The sequence below is a fragment of the Nomia melanderi genome, chromosome 4, assembly GCF_051020985.1.
Source record: "Nomia melanderi isolate GNS246 chromosome 4, iyNomMela1, whole genome shotgun sequence".
In the NCBI taxonomy this organism is placed as follows: Eukaryota; Metazoa; Arthropoda; class Insecta; order Hymenoptera; family Halictidae; genus Nomia; species Nomia melanderi.
Genome location: NC_135002.1, coordinates 3,554,015 through 3,577,744, shown reverse-complemented (window position 1 = coordinate 3,577,744; position 23,730 = coordinate 3,554,015). Strand labels below are relative to the sequence as shown.

The 23,730-nt window shown below is 35.7% G+C and overlaps 7 protein-coding genes across 15 annotated transcripts in view; 4 read left to right on the top strand and 3 right to left on the bottom strand.

Moving 5' to 3' along the window:
* Positions 1–418: 418 nt before the first annotated feature.
* Positions 419–6,356, bottom strand: Wdr59 (WD repeat domain 59). Of its 3 annotated transcripts, XM_031993902.2 has the most exons (21): positions 6,139–6,356; positions 5,965–6,014; positions 5,621–5,756; positions 5,342–5,555; positions 5,122–5,255; positions 4,871–5,020; positions 4,640–4,799; positions 4,493–4,572; positions 4,355–4,421; positions 4,077–4,285; positions 3,754–4,017; positions 3,523–3,673; positions 3,264–3,457; positions 3,053–3,186; positions 2,767–2,976; positions 2,359–2,485; positions 1,627–1,656; positions 1,490–1,528; positions 1,071–1,231; positions 737–990; positions 419–656 (listed from the first exon to the last, which is right to left on the bottom strand). In XM_031993902.2, exons 1-21 carry the CDS (start codon positions 6,190–6,192, stop codon positions 517–519), a joined length of 2,958 nt encoding a protein of 985 aa, XP_031849762.1. In that variant the 5' UTR covers positions 6,193–6,356; the 3' UTR covers positions 419–516. The 3 variants fall into 3 exon arrangements, with proteins under 3 accessions (XP_031849762.1, XP_076222881.1, XP_076222882.1); XM_076366766.1 differs by lacking the exon at positions 1,490–1,528; XM_076366767.1 differs by lacking the exons at positions 1,490–1,528; positions 1,627–1,656.
* A 50-nt stretch (positions 6,357–6,406) lies between these two features.
* Maf1 (repressor of RNA polymerase III transcription Maf1) lies at positions 6,407–9,589 on the top strand. 2 transcript variants are annotated; one of them, XM_076366771.1, is made up of 6 exons: positions 6,407–6,565; positions 6,643–7,484; positions 7,571–7,720; positions 7,862–8,143; positions 8,218–8,337; positions 8,416–9,589. In XM_076366771.1, the coding sequence occupies exons 2-6, from the start codon at positions 7,402–7,404 to the stop codon at positions 8,483–8,485; spliced, it is 705 nt and encodes a 234-aa protein (XP_076222886.1). In that variant the 5' UTR covers positions 6,407–6,565; positions 6,643–7,401; the 3' UTR covers positions 8,486–9,589. The 2 variants fall into 2 exon arrangements, with proteins under 2 accessions (XP_076222886.1, XP_076222887.1); XM_076366772.1 differs by having other exon boundaries at positions 6,491–7,484; positions 7,571–7,711.
* Positions 8,919–13,620, bottom strand: CYLD (ubiquitin carboxyl-terminal hydrolase CYLD). Of its 3 annotated transcripts, none has more exons than XM_031993906.2 (12): positions 13,429–13,620; positions 12,866–13,206; positions 12,630–12,771; positions 12,317–12,553; positions 11,596–11,771; positions 11,400–11,519; positions 11,105–11,328; positions 10,870–11,042; positions 10,500–10,796; positions 10,296–10,411; positions 10,013–10,229; positions 8,919–9,926 (listed from the first exon to the last, which is right to left on the bottom strand). In XM_031993906.2, the coding sequence occupies exons 2-12, from the start codon at positions 12,998–13,000 to the stop codon at positions 9,736–9,738; spliced, it is 2,028 nt and encodes a 675-aa protein (XP_031849766.1). In that variant the 5' UTR covers positions 13,001–13,206; positions 13,429–13,620; the 3' UTR covers positions 8,919–9,735. The 3 variants fall into 3 exon arrangements, with proteins under 3 accessions (XP_031849766.1, XP_031849765.1, XP_031849764.1); XM_031993905.2 differs by having other exon boundaries at positions 13,474–13,620; XM_031993904.2 differs by having other exon boundaries at positions 12,866–13,620.
* A 281-nt stretch (positions 13,621–13,901) lies between these two features.
* On the top strand, positions 13,902–17,420 carry LOC116434935 (nuclear pore complex protein Nup93). 2 transcript variants are annotated; one of them, XM_031993893.2, is made up of 8 exons: positions 13,902–14,173; positions 14,438–14,618; positions 14,699–15,662; positions 15,735–16,059; positions 16,124–16,474; positions 16,544–16,661; positions 16,827–17,152; positions 17,218–17,420. In XM_031993893.2, exons 1-7 carry the CDS (start codon positions 13,947–13,949, stop codon positions 17,136–17,138), a joined length of 2,478 nt encoding a protein of 825 aa, XP_031849753.1. In that variant the 5' UTR covers positions 13,902–13,946; the 3' UTR covers positions 17,139–17,152; positions 17,218–17,420. The 2 variants fall into 2 exon arrangements, with proteins under 2 accessions (XP_031849753.1, XP_031849752.1); XM_031993892.2 differs by having other exon boundaries at positions 16,827–17,420.
* LOC116434937 (ADP-ribosylation factor-like protein 2-binding protein) lies at positions 17,339–18,511 on the bottom strand. Of its 2 annotated transcripts, none has more exons than XM_031993896.2 (6): positions 18,363–18,511; positions 18,117–18,224; positions 17,954–18,060; positions 17,797–17,882; positions 17,611–17,707; positions 17,339–17,537 (listed from the first exon to the last, which is right to left on the bottom strand). In XM_031993896.2, exons 1-6 carry the CDS (start codon positions 18,379–18,381, stop codon positions 17,448–17,450), a joined length of 507 nt encoding a protein of 168 aa, XP_031849756.1. In that variant the 5' UTR covers positions 18,382–18,511; the 3' UTR covers positions 17,339–17,447. The 2 variants fall into 2 exon arrangements, with proteins under 2 accessions (XP_031849756.1, XP_031849758.1); XM_031993898.2 differs by having other exon boundaries at positions 17,954–18,057.
* Positions 18,512–18,674: 163 nt separating this feature from the next.
* nesd (SHC binding and spindle associated nessun dorma) lies at positions 18,675–20,836 on the top strand. 2 transcript variants are annotated; one of them, XM_031993895.2, is made up of 5 exons: positions 18,675–18,821; positions 18,877–19,794; positions 19,860–20,064; positions 20,133–20,396; positions 20,472–20,836. In XM_031993895.2, exons 2-5 carry the CDS (start codon positions 18,890–18,892, stop codon positions 20,727–20,729), a joined length of 1,632 nt encoding a protein of 543 aa, XP_031849755.1. In that variant the 5' UTR covers positions 18,675–18,821; positions 18,877–18,889; the 3' UTR covers positions 20,730–20,836. The 2 variants fall into 2 exon arrangements, with proteins under 2 accessions (XP_031849755.1, XP_031849754.1); XM_031993894.2 differs by having other exon boundaries at positions 20,133–20,836.
* A 198-nt stretch (positions 20,837–21,034) lies between these two features.
* LOC116434958 (pseudouridylate synthase RPUSD2) overlaps positions 21,035–23,730 on the top strand; it is a 265,401-nt gene continuing 262,705 nt past the window's right edge. The window contains exons 1-2 of the mRNA XM_076366768.1: positions 21,035–21,195; positions 22,523–22,738. Coding sequence (XP_076222883.1) covers positions 22,556–22,738 — 183 coding nt within the window. The 5' untranslated portion in view covers positions 21,035–21,195; positions 22,523–22,555. The remainder of the gene's footprint in view (positions 21,196–22,522; positions 22,739–23,730) is intronic.

Genomic DNA, 23,730 nt, shown 5'->3' with positions numbered 1-23,730 from the left:
TATTTATCTTCAGTTATTCAGATGGACAAGTTTAATTGCTGGTATAATTTACGGTTTTGATGTTCGAAGAAAAAACACAGCAGTAGAAACGTTGCAGCGAGAATATAGAGAGAGAAATAGAGTTGCAAGAGAAGAATATCTTGCGCGTGAAAAACATCGTCGTAATGCTGGTATTTATCATTTATTCTTCACAGTTAATTCCTTTTCTACGAGTCGTATTTCTTTTATAGTTGAAATGAGAGAACTCGAAAGAATATTTCTTGGAACTGTTTCAACTGATGAGATAGAAGCAGTTGATTAAGTGTCAACCGAATAAAAGGGTAAAGATAATGAAACCGAAGCTACAATTCCCCCAGTGAATAAGTTCATGAAAAAAGTTCATTGTAAATGTAACAATCCCTCAGAATTTCGAATCATATTCCAGAAAAAAACATTTATTATTTTTTTGTAACATCAGTTATATATATATGTATATACATACTGTTTCAGCTATATACAAATTTTCATTTGTCCTATTTACACTTTTAAGAGAGTAGAACTCTCCTGTAAACAACAACATCCACAGCCTGTCGGACACAATGTCTCGTTAGTGAACCATTCTGCTAAGTGTTGTGTGTGTCCTCCATGACCACAAAATATACAGAAATTACTTGGACCTGAATTTATTATAAAGAAATAAGTGTGTAACGTTATTAACCTACGAAGGGAACTGATTCATAATTGGTGATCTACATACCCCTCACAGAAATGTGACAAATTACGCATTCCAAGGCGAGCCGTTTACAATTTATACATTGAGGACCTCTGCTAACTTTAGTACACAATTGACATTCACTTTGGAATTCCACGCCTTTGTGCGTATCCAAAGGTGTCGTGCTAACGTGCTTTAATACTTGTGCTCGAGCATCCAATAGACGCCACCTGTGCAACACTTCCGCATATGATTTCTTGTACCCATCGTAAAGAGTAGTGTATTTTTCATCGAGCAATCTGTACAAGCAAATAAAATATTCTCATAGAAGTATGTGCAAATTTATTTTCTGAGAAAGCAAATATATTAAATTAGATACCTAATACTTTTTACGGAATCGCCAAGAGAATCCTGAATGAACTTTAAATAGTCAAGGGAGTCAGACCACGAGTTAGATCTGTGTTGCTTCAAATTTTGAAAATTCCATCCTTCTAACGTGGTATCGGCTAGATGTATCGTATGGTACGGCGAACCGCCAGGCTAGAAATATACAACGAATATCACATAAACTATGATTTGGTTGGTAAATGTGATTTCAGTGATGTAAATACAATACACATTAACACGTGAAAAAAAGGCATTATGTCTGTGATCACTTTCAACACAAAAACATTTGTCTTCTGTGCAAGTAATTGTAGGCGTTAATACAACAGACAGTACATCACATATATGTATTAGATTAATTACTACGAATTATAATTGAATCGTTTGGCATTTTAAAATCAAGCATGGCCAAACCTGCATGCTCTGAGGCATCGCGACACTTCCACTCCGATGCTGTAAGACAATAACAAATATCACCATGATAGAGAATCCTAAGAACCACTGTGTTTCAAACACGCACAATCATACAGAATTCAGAAACCATGCCTTACCTTCAACCACCATTTTCCTGTAGAAAGCCTCTATAACAAAGATAATATTACATCAATTATCTCGCACTTTCGAAATAGTATAAAAAATACTGAAACGAAACAAGTCTGCAGTACAATGGTACAGTATATCTATCCTTCGTTTCGATATTTTTAACACTAAACGTACTGGCACTTTGTATGTACCAATTCCTACTGTAACCAGTCAAATAATCGGTTACAAAACAGAAGTAACCAACTTAGACAGTAAATTTTTCATGATGCAAACAGAAACACGGGGAAAGATGAAAACTGAAAAACTGTTTAATCCAACAATATATGGGTCAATATGAAGTGAAATGAACCAAAGAAAATGCACAGTTTTAAATCGTATTTTGAAACCGGCCATTTGATCGGTCGCGGTACGTTTAGTGTTAATCAACTACATTGTTAGCCATCTGATACACCGCTGTATCGTACAGGATTACACGTATGTTCTAAAAACGTATTTATTCATGCAGCGGCAGAAACAAATATACGCTGATTATGAAAGATGTGATATACTGCATTTCAGAAAAGCCAATATCGAAACATGAGTTATGAGTGATTGTACTTAAAAAGCATTCTTAATAAATTTTATGAACAGAAGACAAGATATGATCAAGACATATAAGAATGATACTACAAGAATCATGGTTATCTCAGGCCATTCCAAACACATTGATTAACACACCAAAGCAGTTGCATCATACTTACACTGACGTTAACGGATTTGCTACTTAGCCGGTTTTGAACAACATCTAGATTCTCTGAACGATAACTAAACGCACAGCTCAGCATTCCCGCCATTTGAATGTCTGACTGGTTGGCGTAATGCTGTATCCTAAACAAAAAATAATTCTTGTATAATATTGTTTCTGTGGCTTAACACGTTTGCAGACGTGAATGCTATAACGTTCATTTTCAATGTGATGCAAAATGACATGAACGCCATAACATTCAAATTTATAAGCTATATTATCATACATTTAATTCTATATAGCACTTTAACCCTCAGAGTTCTGCAACTCGGTACTGAGTAGTTTTGCAGCTCGTTCAAATTTTTACTGTTCGCAAACGTGTTAAGAAGTAATACTATGTAATGTTGACTCAATTACGACGTACAAAGAATGAATCAAATTTTGACCGAAAGGATGCAGTGGCCATGGAGCATCTATATCAGGGGATTGACAAGAATTCTGTCCAACGCTTGAAACCGGTTGAGATATCACAAGGGCGGCTAAACACCATGCTTGTACTAAATCCGGACGTTCTAATTGCGCAGCAACGTTTGCATTGTATTGGCACATCGCCGGGATATCGGTGATATTAATTCTGTAGGTCAAACAAGATTGCTTGGTTAATGTACATTAACACAGGAATCGCATAGGAATGTTATCAGTCCACTTACACGTATTTCTCAGCCAATTCTTTGCTAACGAAAAATAATGACGAAGCATCATACGTGATTACCATGAAGTGATAATTTTTACAACACGATCTGTGAGTCATTCTGCTGGTGTTATGTAATCCGCGATTCATTTTCTAAACAACCCAGATCGACCGTTAATAAAAATCATAAGTATCTTATATCGCGAACATTGAAAAATGTATTCGCTTACACGGTCTTGGAAGTAGAAGGAACTAATAGGAATGTTGTCATTCGATTCTACGTATGAATTCGAATACATGTGCATAAAATGTTCTCCATTCCCGATTCCGTTTCCTAATGCGGATAGGGCCCTAGGTGTCGTACTTTCCGGTTTCATCGATGACCTTCTAGTGTAAGACGCACGACCAAAACACACGAGGATACCTATTGAAACACTGCATTGAATTCTAGTATACAGATCTTCTGTATTCTACTATTTGTTTACATACCTACACAACAAAACTTGGCTCCTGATGTCCTAGGAAATGGTATATAGGCATCTTGATAGTTTGTATACATGTTAGAGGAACTTAAAAAGTTTGCATTATCCTGAATGTCATATCCTATGTGACTAGTTTCGTTTTCGTCCTTTTTGCATGTCTACAAAGAATTAAGAAAATAGGTTGAGCATTATTGAAGATTAACATAAGAGAACGAAAAATGAGTATTTCTTTCTTTACTTGTTCTAAAGTCGCAATTAATTGTCTAAGACACGGTTCTAAACAGGATCTGTTCTTTTTAACCCGTTGCTGAGCAGTTTGTTTTAACACTTTTAACAACTTCGCCATCGTTGCGTTGTCGATTGTTGTCCCAGGGCAGAATTGGAATGTCGGTTGCGCGCTGTACGGGTAATTCGCAGGGAAATTGACTTTTAATATAACATTGTAACTTTTGTTGGACGCTGTTACAGTGCAACTACGCTCTAAAGCATCCATCGCGTTGACCTAAAATATTAGACAAATTTTTATTTTATGAAGCTTTGGTTTAGCTTTGCGTATATCACCTCTATGTTCGGTATGTTCATGTTTATTAAAGAAAATTCTTGTTGCAGAGTCTTCGGTTGCGTTGGGGACGATATTTCTTTGTTATTCTCGATATACGTATCCGATTCATAATTCAGTGTAGATTCATCTGCTTTTGTTGTTATGCAATTCATTTCACGGTCGTTTTGAGTATCATTGAGTTGTAACTGTTGAATGGACTGTAGTGTTCCTATATTGAAACATCTGTTAGTTCAATGAAACTTAATGCTTCTTTCATTCATAAGTAAGGCATACATACTCATATTATTATCTTCCGAGTACTGTGTATAAATAGATGCGCTGTCATCCATGCCATGCCCACACAACTAAACAAGTATTTCTTTTATTTCAATGCACATGACGAATACACTTTATCGATTAATGAACACGCACGTACCTTCTTTAAAATTGGATCAATTTTATATATCCTCAAACATTGATCCTTTGACCAAGTAATTAATTCGAAGTCGCTATTTTCTACGAATTATGAACAAATTTCATATTTTTTCTGTTTCATAGAAAAATTTATTCGTAAAGTATATACCTAATTTTTGATGTCTCCATTGAAATTCGAGGACAACATCTGTATGTCCTGAAAAAGTGTAAATTGGTGCACTCAGATTTGTAGTATTCCATAATAACAAACTGTTTTCTCCTCGCCGTAATTGCGGTACCACTATCGTTACTAATCCTTCTCCAAACGGCTGTAAATGGATTGTATCATTTTATGAACATGAACAACCTTGAATTTTATTGAACAGAGTATTATCTTTACCGTGTATCTAACTCTCCATACTGGTGAGTTTGTTGTCACAATACTTTCAGCTCTACGTGGATTGCTAATATCAAAGATCTTCACTGTACAATCCTGACTAGAAGTGGCCAGTTGATTTTGTTGAAATGGACACCAATCTAAACCATGTATCTAAAATAACTTAGGTCTTTATAAATATCTTATTCAATTTATGAATTATTGAAGTATATAAATACGTAAATATTTCCATTAAATTCAAGACAAGTGTATACTTTTGTCAGGTGAGCAGCTATATATTGCACAGGGCTATTTCCTTTTCGCTGATCCCATATTTTAATATCTCCATCATGAGCTGTGGCCAATATGTTAGGGGATAAACTGTTCCACCTCACTTGAGAAGATCCTGCTGCAAATTCAATTATATATTTAGATATATTCCACTATATTTAAATACTTCTTAAACAACTTCTTCATTTAACTGATTGAACCTACCAACTGCAGACAAAGATAAACAGGGTTTCCTTTGATCTTTTATATCCCAAATGTGTATAAATGTATCAATGCTACAGGAAGCTATAATGTCAGGTTCTTTGGGATGCCAGTTTAAGTCACTAACTACTCTCGTATGTGCTTTAAGACTATTTGTTGTCTGTAAGTCATAGCCACCACTTCCAGAGAGTGACAATATTTCTATGCGTGTGTTACTCTACAATTGAAAGTTGATTAAACAATATGAAACATTATCAAAATGTATATTATTTAATTACTAACAGAGACAGCACATATATGAGAATTTTGACTCGTGGGATTCCATTCTGTGGCACCAATTTCATATTTGCTTTGCCTCTGGAATTTCCTTAAAGTATCTGCACCTTCGTCGAGATGTTTCACAGCGAAACATTTACGCCTAAAAACATGTGAAAGCAATACCATAAATGAAACATAGCTTACAGAAAAAAAAATAGATTGTAAGCAAAACAGTAGAAGAATTGTATAACATAGTACGATTTACTCCTTGAATGTCCTAACTGACCAAAATATTTAGCAGCAAATACAGGTACAAAACTCAAGAAAAAAAGTTGGTGTAAACAGAGTCTATATGTGTCGCTATTTACCCGGCAAGTAACACGTAGTTGCCAGTCGCATCCACGGCCATACTATTAGCCTGAAACAGACAAAAATATTTTCGAAGTGAAAAATATTCGGAAGTTATACGGTTAAAAATAAAAATTTCAAGTTTAGAGAAGAATCGAGTCTTGGACGTAGATCAACAACGCAAGATAATATACCTGCAAATCTCGGTGCTCTGTGACCACATAGTCGCTGCCCCAACGTTTTGACATTTTACCAATAAATTCGAATTCCTGTCAGCATTCTGTGAGGTTAGAATTAAACCGAATACGCGACCGTAGTTAGGCGCGTACAGGCAACCATACGCGCACACAAACGCACTGCATGGCGTCCTAAAGTTGCACACAAACCTGTTCTTATTAGAAGCGCTTACGATTGGTCAGTTGAAATTCACACATACATCCCCCCTACGAGCAGATGTCCACGAGTTCGACAAAGACAAGAGGAGGGAGGTAACGAGGTAAAAAGAGCAAGAGAGAGGGAAGTTCAAGACGCTTCGCTGTGCTATTTCTGTCACGTAGGACGCATATATCGTTATTGCATACAAGCGTACCTGACATCGAGGCGCAAATAATTGGAAACACGGTACGAAACAAGAGCAAAAGGGGTTCAAGTTTGGTCGACCTTTGATCGGGCCAGTCGTAATTTCATTGAATTTTCAGGTGTTGTAGTTGTTCGTCCAGTGACCGTGGTAATTCAAGTGATAGTAACAACAATGTCCGCGATTATGGATTGTTTTCACCAGTAGCGAATGTTGTGAAGTTTGTTAGTCACTTTGTTTAGCTGACTTCCCCGATAAGAGATCTCTATCTATTGAGGCAGCACTGTTAAAGAACTTTGTGTTTAGTGTGGGTTTCTGCTGATTGAGAAAACAGCATCTTTTGTTTCTCAAGGGTGGTTCTTTGTCCTTCGCGATTCGTTTTCCCTCTCTTCAGCTGGTACGTCACTGATTGCGGCTGCGAGAAGCCAACCGAGTACTCCGTCACGGCTGAAACTTTAATTCAACCACCGATTGCTGAAATCGGGCTAGGCACGGACGTGAATTCCGTCTCGATATTTTTAATTAGGAATCTGTGATGTACAAGCTCGGCGTCGCGGGAAAAATCATCACGTCCGCTATTAAGTTTGTACACTCGAAAAGGAAAGGAATTTTCATACCCATAAGAAAGATGTACAAGGACTCGATAAGTCTTCGATGTCAAAGAAGCTTTTTAACATTTCGATTGTATTGAACGCCTTGGCCGTTGCGACTGAGAAACGAGGTCAAGTTTTTGCCAGAATAACACCAACAGGTCATCAACTCCGATGTAACGGAGTGTTAATGACATAAGAAGCAGTTCGCTAGGAGATGCATCAAGAGTGTTCAGCCCAGAACCGCTGCTTTTATACATTGTAAGAGGGAAGCCGTTGTTAATGACAAAATGAAGTTGTTGGAGAGTACACGTTTCGAAGCTATCAACAGTGCCTTGTCCATCAAGACCGGAGACAGTAAAATAATAGGCCGGTAGGTCGAGTTGGCTTATATTTCTTCTATCAGTTGTATAATTTTGTGAAACAATGTTTTATATTTACTGTCTTTTCAATATTCAGAATAGAGAGTTACTCTTGCAAAATGGCTGGAAATGATAAACAGTTATACAAACGTTTCAATGCGGAACAGGGATTTGCTCCTCACGATCTTCAAGCTTTATCACCACCACAAACTTCTCTGGGAACATCACCTGCTCAAAGGTATTTTAGGTATCATGATTTGTTGATTAAACTGAAAAATTAGGAACTATAAATATATGATTATGAATGTTTTCTCCTTCAATATTAAAGTTCAAGATATCTTATGTTTATTTTGTTATCCTATATTTATTATATACTTTTTTTCTGCAGCCGCAGCGTTTCTGGTGATGAAGATGGTCCACTATGCGACACAATCAGTAGAAAGACATTATTCTATTTGATTGCCACTTTGAATTCAGCTTTTCACCCGGATTATGATTTCTCTGATGCTAAGAGTCATGAATTTAGTAAGGAACCAAGTTTAACTTGGGTCATGAATGCAGTAGACAGCAATCTGAGTGCAACTGCGGGTGATCATTATCGTACTCTTAGAACAGCGCTTTGGGCGGCCATCGATGATGAGATATCATTAAACGAATGTGATATTTATAGGTAAAACATACGAATTACTCGAAAACATATACGGGAACGGTACAAGTTAAATTAAATGTATGAAATTATTTTAGTTACAATCCAGACTTTGTATCAGATCCATTTGGAGAAGATGGATGCTTATGGTCTTTTAATTATTTCTTCTATAATAAGAAAATGAAACGCATTGTGTTTTTCACATGCAGAGCAATAAAGTAAGTAAGAACTATTTCATAAATCGATTTCTTTCAACTTATCCACCTAAGTATTATTTTTTTTTTTCTTGTTTATAGTCCTCTCTACGTACTAGATTCTGGAGTTGGTAGTGATTTTGCCATGGATGAAGATGAAGATAGATACTAAATTTACAATACACACTTACAAACTTTATCCCCATCTTTATTAGTTCTGCCATACAAAGGCATATTCAATATCACCTATTACATAGAATTTTTATTATGTACAATGATACAATTAATTTTCATAATTAGTTCATGTATTTCCCTTTGCAGTGATGTTTGTTTTCAGATTCATTATCTCTAGCAGAAAAATCTACCATAATGGTCTTTAGTTTTTTTTTATATCATTAACGTTTAATTGTAATCAACGAAGAATCAAACAGAAGAACAAGTATCTGACATTTTCTATTGTTTCTTTCCTAATTAAATAATTTGTACATGTCCATTATTCATTAATATATTTTAAATATATAAAATAGCTAAACGTTAATCAAAGATTTGAAATATTAATGAAAAAGTTGTTAGTTATTTAAAAACAAAAATCGCAAAGATTAACGGATTTCTAGATTGATGTTGTACTAAGTTGCTCCGATCTTGTAAAGATTATTTTATTAGCAACAGAAATAATGATAAAAGTAATTATTAGAGCAACAGAAGTAAACTTAAAAGTGCAGCATTAACTTCTGAATCCTAGTCATTGTAACTTTTATGTTACAAAAAATTTGTAAACTGTTAATAACTATTTACTATAAATGTATCGTCAAATGTTTTCAAAATATTGATGACATTCAGTATGAAAACTGTGCTTCTCTGTGTTTAACGTGTAACTTTAAAAAAGTGTACACGACATTCTGTATTTATACACAAATATTTATCTTTTAAAATATTGTGGAAATGTCTATCCTTTTCAATGGATTAAAAGGAGAATTTATGAATACATGGTGCGGTAGATAAATTTTCCGATAGAATGGTAGATTTTCCTCGAATTTCTACGTAGAATAAAAACTTAATTTTATGTCATCGATGAATATATACATGTATACATATGTCTCATGACCTTAAAGAAACTCAGCAGTATGCTCGACTTAGATTATTAGGTTTCAATTGAAGACAGTGATTCTAAGATAATTTCTGTACCGTACGAATAAGTTTAGTTCCTTTAATACTACCTACACGTTTATCTGTCGTCTTTTCAATGATGTTTATGAATAAATATAATTCACGTTTACACCATCTTTGTCTTTAGTTATTTTTACAAGATTCAATTGATTTGTGCAAATCAAACGATACGTTGTAATAAGCACAAACAATATGCTTAAATTCATTAAATGATAATTTAATACCTAACTTACCTAAGTTAATAGGCAATTGTACTTATTTGTACATCATAACATCTGGAGATTGGTACATGCACATATAGGCATCGCACAAGAGTCGTTTCGCGTGCTCAGGTAAATGACGATCATCCGTTAATTCAGTCAAATAGTTTCCACCTTCTTCGCTTAACCAATACGGGAAGTCGGGACAGGGAACCATTTCTGGTATGTTGTAACCATTCTGTTCTCCTGGAGATGATTAAATACACAATCATCACTTGTACGTATTGTCGCATTTTTTAATTAATGAAATTTATAATGTAATAGAGTAATACCTTTTCTGTCGGCCATAGAATCAAAGAAACACCATGGCGCTTCTGATCCAGAACCACATTTCACGAAACAAACATAATGAGACGTTTCAATACAGACTACTGCTGACAATTCCAAGTATAATCGTGGAACAGGACAATGTTCTTGTAAAATAGCAAATTCCATTGGTACCACGAGCTTCTTTGGTTCATGATTTGTTCTTCGTTCGTGGCGATGTACCTGAAATAGTACATTCTAAATATGCTTGGACTTTATACAGAAATGTAAAAAAATGTTCACTTTTACCTTTTCCAAACATTGTAAACAAAAAGCAATACTTTCTAATCCAACGCCACACTGTCCATAACATTCCTTACACTCAAATTCTGCTAGTTTCCCACAAACCGTGCATTGCCTGGGGGCTGTAAATAAAATACTAGATATTAGTAAACTACGAACAATATATCGCAGTGATATATGAACTCAGCACAATATTTTAACGATACCTACAATCCTCAATTATGTCCGTCACATCCAGCAATAGTGTTGGTTGAATTTTTTGATACATTTTGAATGATTTTCCGAACCTAGGCATTTGTATAATAAGACAAGATGGAACTTCTTTTAATCGAATATTACTCGTTAGAAAACTTTGTTCTAGTAATTGTTGTACTGTAGGAAGATTCAAATGATCGTCTTTCTCGACGAAAAGCTGATAGTGATAGGCATCTTGACCGGAACTTAATTTGAGAAATGGCTCAGCATTCAGAATTTGAGCAACCAATGAAGTTAAAAATTCTTCAGGATCTGAGGAAGTTCAAAGTAACAAATTTCACCTTAAAAGACATATGAGATTTAAATATATATGTATTGCACTAACCTTTCTCTTCACTGGTCAATCCAGATACCGATGAAAGTTTTTCAAGCAACGTTCGAAGTTTCATTACGTGATCTGCTCTAACAAACATATTTTTTCTAAGTGGATTTACTATTTCTTCACGTAGCACCCTTTGCACTTCCTCATATTGTGGACAGTCTTTCTCATTTGGCGGTCTACAAAATGAAACATTTATATCTGTAGGTCAGAATAAATTTAAGGTAAATTTAATTATTACCTAAATAATAGATTGTCAAATACGCTAGTAAATGTAAACATGCTGAAAAGTGTGGCATCCAAGTAACAGGAATTGTGATGACCTTGAATTCCTCTGTATTTTCCACAAATACTTTCCAGATTCCCTTTAACAGAGATAGGTCGTACCATTCCAACTATCACAGAACTTTCCATGTTTCCAAAATTGTCGGTACTTATCGGTGACGCCGGACCGTCGCTTTTTGACTGTGATCACATAAATTTTTTAATGAAAAACAATTGTTGAACAAAAATACTTTCAACTAGCTGTCACTTACAGTCGTTCCATCGTAACGAGAACATTGGTCGAGGTCTTTGAAAATGGCCCTGTAAGGTCGGCAATGAAAATATCTTACATCTTTGTATGTTCCATCAGTTCCAGAAGGATGACTGTCATCCTGAATATAAAATAAATGAATATTTTATCATTTAAATATCATTTTGTATTAGAAAACTTTTAATTACTGTACATACCAATTCTACAGCTGCCATTAATTTGCCAGGAGTAATACCAGGAGGTGTTCCAATCCAACGAATGATTCCATAGTGCACGTCGGAATCCAAAAGCACTTTTACATTAGAACCAACAATTAAATCTGGCGTTTCTGTTCGTCCGAATTTCTTATTTTCATTTTTTTCTGGTGTATTACCTACAACAATAGCGACGATTTAAATTTATATCCGTTTACGGAAGTTGAAAAGAAAGTAATAGTTTAGTATTATTTGAAACTAATGCAACAGAAAGAAGCACGTGAAAAGCTGCGTGAATCGACACAACGGACTATATAAATACGAAATGCGGAAGTGTAATAGAATTTCTATGAATGCCTGCTTTTTCTTACAATGTTCTAATGGACTAAAATGTTCGAATGTTTCTTCTATATCACTGTACACATTTGACTCTCTGTCACTACTCCATTTGTGCTCTAGTACAAAAACAGGAATGTTTTGCAACATTGCTGTTATTTTACAATAAAAATATAACAGGTTTTCAGCTTTGAAAGACTTGCCGGCACTACTGAGACAAGCTAAGATTATGGCTATTTATAACTGCCTCAGTTATTCTTAACTCCCTCCACTCTACATGCAACGAGTGAATACAAACAGACTATGTTCAATTCCTAGCAAAGTTAGCAAAGTATTCTATTAACCAAAAAGCCAAGCCGATAATTTATTTCTACATTTTTCTTATTACCAGATTGTGTGTATGAATGGACATTTGTATTTTTAGTTACATTGCTATCATTTTCAAGTGTTATCGATTTGTTGGACTGAAGGTACTCCTTTGGCAGAGAACGTTGATCTCTGTTATTGTTTTTGTTATCATCATAGGTGGTGAATCTTTCCAAGAGGACAGGTGGTGTAGAATCCAATATAGACTTTTTCTTATCATTCGTGTGATTGGTTGCAGTATCTGTTTTTAAAAAAATATCTGAAACAATAGAGAATGTGTCAATAAAATTGAAATTACAAGAAACAAAATAAGAATAAAACATTTATTTTTTTACTCTTATCTGGGTTTCCAAGACCAGTAGGACCCTCAGGCTTCAACGGGAAAATGTGGCTCAATGTAGCAAACCTTCCTTCGGAATGAGTAGACACAAAATATTCTTTGCTCAGCAAAGCTGTTTTAGACGATTCTTTTCCTTCCTGTTAAACAGTATACAATAGATATATTACTTCATGTGTACAGATACACAACAGCTAAAGGTATAAAGAAATAAAGAACATTATATAAAATTACCAATAAATCCAGACCAAAGTAATATCCTTGACCAAGTTGTGGCACAGGTCCAATATATTTAATTACAGCCAAATACTTGATGTATCCCTGAGGATCAGGACAGTACCAAATGGTATCCTCTATCATCAGATTCATTAGTTCTTTGCATAATGACTTATGATTAGCCAAGTGAACCCTTTCTTGGGGCACAGTCACAGCTGGAAGAAATTTCCAGACATCTGATGAAACAGGAATTAAGTCAAACCTGTGACATCTCCATTCCGTGCCACGCCAAACTTCTGATCCTGTTGTGTCCGTAACACGCACTCTGAGTGCACTGTCTCCCAAATCCTCGACTGCTTCTACAAGCATACCAAGACGCAACGTATTGACGTTTTTGTCGCATTCACCGGATATACGCATTAGAATGGTATTTTGTTTGGCAACATAATGCTGGAGGACCTGACGGTCTTCCTTGTTGCAAACATTTCGCTTTTCCATGATTAATCACGAGCCATCATTGCGATAAAGCGACTTGTCAACCACGACGAACGCAGACCACATGGACAAAATGCAACATTTACCTCTGTCATAGTTCAGTTTTTGTTTGAAAAACGAAGATTAGATACCTAGAGAACTTGTGTCACATAACGTGTTCACGAGAACGATGTACAACTCGATAGAATTATCCGAAGAAATATTGGTCATGGACACACTCACAGCATTCGGACAATCAAATTCAAGCAGAAAATTGTACCTTGACTGTCAATTTATATGGGGAGTTTGTTCGCGATAGAATTGATATTCGATGTTGGTAGTATTTGATGGTAAGGCAGATTTTCATGTGCAAAGAGAACTAATTGTAATTTAAAAACAAACTAATATTTATAAATGCAATTATTTTTATTCGTATATATTTATTGTTATATTCTTTTACTATTTTAATTACATAAATCTTTGAAAAATTAGTATTATTTATTTTCTAATTCAATGAAAATACCACCAGTACGTATTCAATCTTTGACAGCGAAATCTAAATTTCCTAGGAGTTCTATGTACTTCATCCCGCGATTTCTAGACTCATGGACATCGTGTTTTAAATATGAACGATTTTGGACACACCGATATGTTGAACACGGATTCCTCGAGGGTGTCAGGAGATACTGGCTTCAGTGAATTATTACGGTCAGCAGAACAATTATCCGCTGCCGTTGAAGGTACTGAAGAACTTCCTCAAGTTGAGAGAAACCTTCGTCAAATATTAGAAGCCTCGAATGAACTTTGGTCTCGTGTCACACAAACCGGCACTCAAGATAATCAAGTTCAGGCGTAAGATTATTATCAAATTTATCAATTATACAGTACCGAAACATTTGTTGTGTGTTTCTGTGATAATCTATGTTTACATAAGAAATTTATTCAATTGTTTATAATGAGAGTTATTAACGTAACATAACCTTGGCCTTTCAGAAATTTCTGGCGCGAAACATCAATCGGTTGACTAGATTTTTCATTATGATTATAATTATTTTTATAACAGCTACAGCATATTTTTTGTAGATATTATAAAATTCAATTTCTTTATACTTCTAGGCATCTCCTGCTTGGATCACGAGGCGTTGATTTACCTCAGATATCACAAAAATTAAGTTCACTTAGTGCTAGACGTACTTTTGAGCCTTTAGATCCTATTGCAGATACAGATATAGTAAGTTACCTTAGAAATGAAAAGGAAAATGCTATTTTGTCGATCATTGAACAAGTTCACAAGGATGTAAGGACTTTTATTTTTATTTCATCTTATAAATTATATTTTTAAATGTTAAACCTTAAGCTAATAATTTTACACTTCAGACATTTGAACTTACCAGAGTTCAACAAATGGAACACATGCTGGGGGAATGGAAGCAAATGCGATTTGAAATAATTAATGCTATGACAGCTCCATCCGGGGAGCTGGTAGATTTACGAGGTACTCCTCAACGCACTAAGCTAGCTGGATCAATGGTCAGTGGCTTGTCCAGTGTGGAAGTAGCTTATGTTAAGGAATTACAAAATTACAATGATCATGTGCTTAGAGGAATAAGTAGACCAAGTCTATTCAATGCATTCTGCAAGGCAGCAGAATCATTCAATGATAAAAAAATTGTAGACCTTTGGCAAATGGTTAAATATATGGTGGACATTCCACCGATTCCCAGGGAAGATCAAATTAAATCTAGAAGTACTCCTATTGTTGAGAAAAAAATCGTATTACAGGCTAGAAAATATTTAGAAAACAGATACAGGGAATTTATGACTTCGGTTATTAGTGAAAACTTGGCACAGGCTAAGAGAGGTGGTATTCCAGGCACTGTGCCACTAGTGAAAAGTTTTGTAAGCGTTAAAGTACAAAATTTGAGAGATCTAGAAGATGTTATGGTAGAAGGAAAACCATTGTGGCCTTTAGTTTATTATTGTATGAGAGTTGGCGATTATAAAGCTGCACTACAATGTCTTAATCAGTGCAATACAGAGTTCCCAGAGTTTAAAGTTGCTCTGGAAGAAGCTTGTAATGATCCGGAAAGACATCCTGGCAGTTATGCAGAGTCAAATCTAAAACTGCATTACAGAAAGCATGTCAGATCAGTTACTGATCCATATAAAAGAGTAGCATACTGTGCATTGGTTCCTTGTGAACCCGATGACTTGCATTCGGATGTAATTTGTACAGCAGATGATTATTTATGGTTAAAATTATGTCAAGTTAAAGATCAGCCGGACACTGAAAATAAATTAAAATTAGATTATTTACAAACCACGATATCAGAAATATACGGTAATTGAAATTTCTATCTCATATCAAAGAACAATGATAAAATACGATATGTTAATTGCATTAACATTGCAGGGGAATCATATTATCATGCACATGAGCAACCGTTCGTGTATTTTTCAATGCTATTCTTAACTGGTCAGTTCGAAGCTGCCATAGAATTTCTAGCGAGAGGCGCTGGAGCAAGGCACTTGGCGCATGCAGTGCATTTAGCGGCTGCCATGCACGAACACAATTTACTAGGAGTTAGTCAGAGTGTTTTAGCGCCTCTGTTAAGCGTTGATCCTGCGGATAAACCACCTGCGAAAAGATTGAACTTCGCTAGATTGATTTTGTTGTACGTGAAGAGATTTGATTCCACAGATCCGAAGGAATGCTTGCACTACTTATTCTTGTTGAGGTTTGTACGCAGAAATATAAAATTCTACAGGCTTGAGATTTTAACTTAACATTTGTATCCGTAGAAACATGAAAGATCCACATGAACGCAACATGTTCGCTGCATCAGCGGCAGAAATGGTCGTCGATGATTTACCTGCAAACAGAACTCTATTGGTTGGAAAAATAGAGAAGAATCGTTGGGTACCAGGGGTTTTAGATCAATTCCAAATTAACACACAAGACGTGATAAACATAAGCGCGGATACGTTATATAGGAAAGGTCTTCTAGAAGATGCTGTAACAATGTACGATCTCGCCGGTAATCACGAGAAGGTTCTTAGTTTATTGTGCACACTCTTGGCGCAAGTAGTTAGTCAAAGCTCTTCTGCATTGAGATCTCGATTGCAAGTCACCTCTAATGACATAAGTACAAGGTAATATTAGAAAATCAGAAAATGCAACTGGTTTTTCCACTGTCATATGTGCTAAATTTTTGTTGTCAGGTACCAGAATATCGAGATACAGGCGTCGTCTGAATTAGTCTCCGCATTTCATACTTTAAAGCATCTAATGGTATTCTTTGATCAGTTTCACAATAAACAGTACCAAAGTGCTCTTAGGGTAAGAAATATGAGGTTGTTCATACTGGAAATAATATAGAATAAATATAATATCTAATAAAAGTAGTATTAGTTATTGAGAAATATGATTTTGTAAGCAAGATGTAGCCTAATTACGATTTTACGAGCTAGAAAAATAGGTTGGTTATTTTTTAATTGGTTGCAGACTATCGCAGAGTCAAAATTGTTACCTTTAAATGTAAAAGAAGTTGATGAAAGAGTGAATGCTTTACGGCGTGTATCGCCAGAAGTGGCTGGTACATTGGCAGATGTTCTCTTGGCAACTATGACTATACTCTATTGTCAGTACCAAAAGTTACGATCCGGAGAACCCGGCGATGAAGAAGCAAGGAAACAACAACTTCTAGATCTCCGAGAACAAGCGCGCGCGTTAACGAGTTTTGCTGGAACGCTTCCGTATCGAATGCCAAATGAGACTAACAGTAAACTTGTACAAATGGAAATACTTATGTGCTGAACATTAAAACTTCGGTGTGTTTTTTTATTACTTTATTTTAGAGAGTATTTTGAGTAATGCATTAGAGATACTTATGCAGGTACCTACTGAATTTGTGGAGCACGAAAACAAATCAGTGTTTTATTTTATTCATGCTTGGAGCATTATGAATGCAGTGTATATATATATTTTTTTTGTACTTCCATAACGTAAACGCAAAGAACATTGTAAACATAATAAATGTATTGTTTCCTAAGAATTACAGCTAAACATTACAGAATAAATATAATAAATATTTCATAATTTGTTCCTTTGGTGAATGTCAAAAATTTATCTTGGAGAATCATTATCAATTGAATATGTTTTCAGACATGTAATGGATATTCCAGAGCTGAGATCTTGGACTTTCCCTTCCTTTACCTGAAAATATTCATTATTCTTGTTTATTTCCATTGTATTTTTAATTGTATATTTATTAAGTATTAATACTCACAGCTCTATAATCGAGAAACATTTCTTTGAAGGCTATGAAATCTGTGAATGTCGATAATACTTCAAATACTTCACCTTCCAATTCATTTTGCCTATTACTGAAACATGTGTGAATATTAAAGAAAATTAATTTATTAACTTCATGTATGACTTTTATATATATTATGAATTAAATTTTCATGCTTACTTTAAAAGTTCTAGAAATGTGTTTATGTTAAAGTGTGGTATTACTTTTCGTAAGTAATTGACAATATAATTTTCCACAGCTTTATTCTGTAAAAATAGAAATATTAAATTTTTTGCATTTTTCATGAAAAACTGTTTCATTGTTTTAAGACACTAACATATTTATCAAAGATGTCTGTGTAAATTAATTTATTTTCTTCTACAGGCTCAAAGACATCCCAATATTGGTCTAAGAATTCCTTCTGAATGCCATGAAATTCATCTTCTAAAAAAAATTGTTTTAAATACCACAATGTTTTGAACAGTCTCTTTAATACATACCTAACAAAATATCTTCTATGTGCCCAATAATCTCATCGAAAAGTTTATCTTCTACATTTTTCGAACTCTGTTCCGTATTTTCGCCCTCGCCTTTTAAGAGGCAATTATCTATAAGATCATATTAATATGTTAATTGAAATTCATTTGCGTTTATATTGGTTTGTTTACACATCTAGTAGTCAACGTAACAACGCATGCAAATTGAGTAATATTTAAGAGATCAAATATATTGATAATTGTTTTTACCTAATATTTCTTCGGACATAGTTTTAATTAATCATGAAAATAAGGCACTGTTTGTTTACAGGACGATATGATTGTATTGTTTGTCAGAACTACATCTATCGATAGATCTACAGTTGTTGGAAACGAGAATCGAAAGAGGAACAACCAATCAGGGTCGTTGACGTTGCAGTTCAAATATTTTACGGATATGTTTAGTATCGTAGGCGACAGAATTAATTTAAAATGTGCTTTTAAATCTTTAAAAGAACATTACTTTATTATTTAATTATATATTATGATTTTCTCTTTTAAATTAGAAGTTATTAGAAGATACTGTACAGTAGTTTTAAAACTTTGATAAAACAGCGAACGAGCGTATTTCGTTGCCCGATTGAAACGTTGCAAAAGCTGTGATTTTCATATATTCATTTTAGTTTAGTTCCTGTAAAAATTTAAACAAAGCGAATTCGCGATTAAAAGGTAAGTACTTACATATGTAGTTGGAGTTTTATAATGAACTATTTCTATATTGTAGGTCGCATGTAACAATGGAGGTATATACTTTTGACAAGAGTCTTCAAGAAAGACTGGTTGAATTAACAGAGATATTATCCAGCAGAGGTGAAGTCGTACCTGCTTCTCAAATTCAAGCAGAATGGTCTTATCATGTGGAGCTTGTAATAGAGCCCGTTGGTTGGCAAGCGTTATGGAAAATACCACGCTTAGTATGTGAAGATTTTCAGATCCATTATCCCACTATAGTGGTGGTAGAAATAGAACAAGTTGAATTTGCTGATCTATCAGCACTAGTTAAAATCACTGCTGTTCAAGATGAAATTCATTTGCCAGAAAAGTATGATGTACCGCTTATAGAACTTTATCCGACTCATAATCAAGAGAATAATGCATTAGACATGGTGGGCACTGCCAGTTGCATTGATCAATTAAGATTTTTTTATAATTACTTATGGATGCCTTGGGATATAGACGATGATGATAACACTGATTGGGTGTCTGTACATTTAGAGACTAGAATTAGGTTGTTCTTTGACATGAAGAGGGGTGTTGTTAGTAAAGACACCAGTGATGTTATAAGAAGCTTGATAAGAGAAGGTAGAGAAGTTCAACAAAAGATATCAAGATTAGAGGACACCATCAGTGAAGAAGAGGACACTCATGAAGTGGTTGATGGGGGAACAGCGTGTCAATTGATGAAACTTCATTTTAGACTACAACAAATTAAAAGAGAAATGGAGGTTCTTGAAAATCCTGCCATGAGAGAGATTCTTGTCAAAAATCGAACAACGTCTTTGATCAATGAGAAGTCACAGAGAAAAGACAGTAAGGAAAAGGGTACAGAAGGATACTTTGTGTGGCTTGGTGGTACTTTAGAAGAAATGAAAGAAGCTATAACTAGAGTGCAAGCTGGTTTGCCCTCTGGGTTACATTTTAAGTATGTTTTACAAATTTCAGAAGCAGCATATTAATTTACATTTAATTATGCTATTTTATATTTAGAATATCTGGTTCTTTGCAAGAGACTGTACAAGTCTGTGATGCGGGGGACATAATTGTAATTGGAGAAGGTACTCATTACATAAAAAGTGCTGGAAATTTAGAAGAAGGAGGTACAATTAAGAGTGTTTGTAATGCAGAGCAGACTATTCTTTCTGTAAAAGATACTGAAACTGCACCATCTTTGCTTGACTTTTCTGGCAATGAAGTAAGCCATTTTACCTAATTATTTCCAACTGATGTTCATTTGATTTATTTTTAAACTATCCTTGTCAGGTTCTATTAGAAGGTATTACAATAGATGCAGGAGACCTTAGAGCTGTTGTGATAGTCAGAGCTGGAATTACAAAAATCCTTAATTGTGTAATATGTGCGTCAAATCAAAGTATAGTTAAATTAGGTGTTGTTGTGTTGCCAAATGCGAAACTGATCATAGAAGATACTGTTTTCGACGGCCTCGGAACAGCCGTAGTTATTTATAATAAAGGAGAAGTGTACATGAATAATTGTAGCTTTAAGAATTGCGTAGAGGGTGTACAGGTGTGCCATTTTCCTATTTTTTTTCTATATTTATTGAATTACCAGTTTTATTGTACTTTTGTATTGTTTATGCAGCTGTATGACAGTGCAAAACTGGTAGCAAGCAGTTGCTTCCTAGGACAGTTTAAAGAATACGCGTTGCGGTTGGAGACACAAAAACATTTGCAAGGGATGGAAAGTAAATGTGGCGGTACAGAATTGTTAGAGGGTATATCTGGAATTTCACTCAAGGAATGCAATTTTGCTGATAATGGCAAAGGAAACGTCGTTCTGAAACCAGGGACAGCATTTGCTTCGATGAAACAAGACGGGACTGTTAATACGGAAACTTAAAGTAATTCTGAGTTACATAAACTTTAGTAATTTTATACTTTTAATATCGAACTGCATGTACTGGTGCTCTTATAGAAATATATAAATCTAGTATTTTTTTTTTTACATGTTACCTATCTTATAATTTTTATGAGGTTCAAATAGAGACCGATTTATTCTCCATTGTACCTCCATGGATATGTTCTGGTTTATGGTACAAAAACATCCCATTGGATATTCAAAATACATAAACATTCTCGTTGTAATTGTCAATCAAAGAATGTCGATTGGAAAAATAGGCGGGAAAATTTTCATGAAATCACGTTTTAATTCCAGTCTTGGCGGCTAGATGGCAGCACCATTCGGATTCGTGGATTGTTGTCATTGCACGTTTCGCGATTTAAAAGTGTGGTGTTCGACATTAACTGTAATTCGAATGTGGTTAAGTCTGCTTGAATAAGGGAAGAAGAACTCGCAGCATCGTTTCGTAAGTTTTTATTCATGCATTTCTTTCATTTATTGTTTCAAACGAGTCTCTGTTAAAAATGCACGTTTGTGTTTTAACCTTACCAAGTTTAACCGAGTCTTTCTTCATATTTTTCTGTTAGGAGCGATGGATTTTCGGATTTGAACCTCTCGAATCAATCAGTACACGTGATACCTCCGTTGTTTGCCGCTTCCATAATCGAGCGTTCCTTTTGTAAACATTTTTAAATCAGCCGGATCACCTAACCTAGAAACGCGCAAGAATCAAATGAGAAACTACGTTCGGTACAGTTACGTGTACTCCCTGTTACGTGACGCTCGTGTATGTTGACGTTTGTATATATAGAAACAGATAACGCGTCGCACGTGCACGGTACATTGCCGTGACGCAAACGATAATTTGATCCATACCGTTCTCACCGCCGTATTTGTTTAAGACCGTGGGCTTGCTCGGTGTCTATAAATGAAGGTATAAGTATCTGGCCATGTGGCCGTGTCACGTGCACCCGGATCAATGAAGTATCGTGATTTAAATATCCGTGCTTCCAATGATGAATGAAAATCCTTCAGAAACGATAATGTTTATCAGTTTCCCGGCTGCAATTAGGTCTTCAACCTCTTTACATACGGAAATAGATGCAACAAAAGGACATCTTGAAATTTAAAAAATGGCGTACCGCTCGCATTGCCAGAATCGTATACTTTTTTTAAAATAAAATATTCCTTTATCAATGTCGACAGATTTTTAAAGAAAAGCATACGAATATTGAAGAATATTAACTGTAAATTAGAAATAAATAGTGTCAACATATTGTAGTATTATATAGGAATATTAGTGTATTACCATTTTTAATATGCTTTTCATTTATAATTTGATTCTGATTTAGTAGAAAATTGAACACAATGGTCTATTCAGACCAAGAATTTATTAGAGTGCGAATAGTAAAATATTATTAAAAATATTTAACCCTCTGCACTCGAAAGTTTTTCACTTGAAATATTCTATACTTTCTAATTAGATACAGGCAAGATTCTTTAAAATGAATTTAACAAGAAATCATACATAAATCAGGTAACAAAACTATTTTCTTTCAATATTTCACGTACTGATGCAATATACAAAGGTGAATGGTAAACACCAAAATTTATAATTTTGCTGGATCAAATCATCCGGCGACTGGGATTCGCCTCTCGAGTGCAAAGGGTTAAAACTCGTTTATAAAAGGAGTTGAATTTCCGTTCAAAGTTTCGCGTAGACGTAGCCAACAATTCGCGTGCAGTCTAATGGTGTCCGAGCAAACCAATTGACATGGATGATATATTTGCAGTTACGCACGAATCTGGTCAAAGGGAGCAATTACATGAACCATTTGCTTGGAGTCGTGGTCCAGAGAGTGGCCATGGTGGAAACAATGTCATCGAAGCAATTGTCGGACAGGCAGACGCAGTTTGGTAACGCTCGCCAGTTGGAGCCGTCGGATAGCATCTTCGTCTTCAAGTGCACCCAATCGGATTACGAGGAGCCGACGTCGGAGGGAGAAGAGGTAAGTCCTTGAATCGATCTCGTCTTTCAATTCTCTTTATTCCTTTTTTAATGGAACCCTTGTACCAATCTAACAATTCATCAAGATCAGGGACCTGCGAGCCATCTGCAAGTCCCATTATCAATTCCCCTAACTTACCTCGAGTACTTCGCTAATTGTTGATCGCTCAACGATTTATGACCCACGCCGTTTCACGAATACACCAAGGAATGGATCTACACGAAGCGAACGCTTGATCTCGTCCAACGAAAGGACGCGTTCGAATTCCTCAGTTGCGTCTTTGAATTCGTTAAACCGGCGTCAGTCGCAGGGAACTGACCTTTCCGTACAATGCGGCGCTATCCGTCATCGAACTCTAGATACAATCAGTCCCAATTGCGTGACTGTGCCGGCACGAAAATTCCGACAATAAGAACGATCGTTGTGCAAATACGCTTGGAACGATGCGGGTCGCCGAGGCAAACGATTTCTCTAAGTGCCCACGTAACCGATTCGCGCGCGCGAGGAGCGCCAACGTTGAACAGAGCACCGGTGTTTAGATTAATTACATCCCTTGGCCGCAACCTCGCGTCCCGACCCGTTACTTTCACCGTGTGCGTCGGAGCCCACGCTCTCCCACCGCGGAAACCTGAACATCATCGGACGACGTCGAAGAAAAGAGAAAGGAAGAGTCCTCGCGGGCTTCGCTGTTCCCGGGTTATCGGGATCCTGCATTCCTTGTCGGTCAACGCACGATTTGAAATTTATGTTCCTGTTACTCCGCGTTCCGCGGAGCATAAACGTTCACTGGCAAATTGCGCGCGCGTGGATTGTCCTCGAGCACCGTGTACACGAACGATCAAGCTTCGACAACAGATGCGAGCTACCGACATCAATCTTCGCACGCGAACTTCAACCTACGAGTATCAACCCGAAGTTTCAAAGTCTTAATCCTCGTCTCGAACTTCAAGGGTTAACTTCAATCAACGTCATTCGGTTTTAACCACAGACAC

Coding starts and splice junctions, on each gene's coding strand:
- CYLD (XM_031993904.2), bottom strand. CDS start 13,345: ATGGAAAAGCGAAATGTTTGCAACAAGGAAGACCGTCAGGTCCTCCAG. Junction 11,772..12,316: donor CCATTCATACACACAATCTG/GTAATAAGAAAA, acceptor CTATTGTTGTAG/GTAATACACCAGAAAAAAAT. Junction 11,043..11,104: donor TTTGACAATCTATTATTTAG/GTAATAATTAAA, acceptor TTCATTTTGTAG/ACCGCCAAATGAGAAAGACT.
- LOC116434937 (XM_031993896.2), bottom strand. Junction 18,061..18,116: donor CATAGAAGATATTTTGTTAG/GTATGTATTAAA, acceptor AATTTTTTTTAG/AAGATGAATTTCATGGCATT. Junction 17,883..17,953: donor CAGACATCTTTGATAAATAT/GTTAGTGTCTTA, acceptor CTATTTTTACAG/AATAAAGCTGTGGAAAATTA.
- Maf1 (XM_076366771.1), top strand. CDS start 7,402: ATGAAGTTGTTGGAGAGTACACGTTTCGAAGCTATCAACAGTGCCTTG. Junction 7,721..7,861: donor CCTGCTCAAAGGTATTTTAG/GTATCATGATTT, acceptor TTTTTTCTGCAG/CCGCAGCGTTTCTGGTGATG. Junction 8,144..8,217: donor AACGAATGTGATATTTATAG/GTAAAACATACG, acceptor AAATTATTTTAG/TTACAATCCAGACTTTGTAT.
- LOC116434935 (XM_031993893.2), top strand. CDS start 13,947: ATGAACGATTTTGGACACACCGATATGTTGAACACGGATTCCTCGAGG. Junction 14,174..14,437: donor CAAGATAATCAAGTTCAGGC/GTAAGATTATTA, acceptor TTATACTTCTAG/GCATCTCCTGCTTGGATCAC. Junction 15,663..15,734: donor CACGATATCAGAAATATACG/GTAATTGAAATT, acceptor TTAACATTGCAG/GGGAATCATATTATCATGCA.
- Wdr59 (XM_031993902.2), bottom strand. CDS start 6,192: ATGTCAAAACGTTGGGGCAGCGACTATGTGGTCACAGAGCACCGAGAT. Junction 5,757..5,964: donor AACTACGTGTTACTTGCCGG/GTAAATAGCGAC, acceptor ACATGTTTTTAG/GCGTAAATGTTTCGCTGTGA. Junction 2,977..3,052: donor GAATTGGCTGAGAAATACGT/GTAAGTGGACTG, acceptor TTTGACCTACAG/AATTAATATCACCGATATCC.
- nesd (XM_031993894.2), top strand. CDS start 18,890: ATGGAGGTATATACTTTTGACAAGAGTCTTCAAGAAAGACTGGTTGAA. Junction 19,795..19,859: donor CCCTCTGGGTTACATTTTAA/GTATGTTTTACA, acceptor TTTTATATTTAG/AATATCTGGTTCTTTGCAAG. Junction 20,065..20,132: donor TTGACTTTTCTGGCAATGAA/GTAAGCCATTTT, acceptor TATCCTTGTCAG/GTTCTATTAGAAGGTATTAC.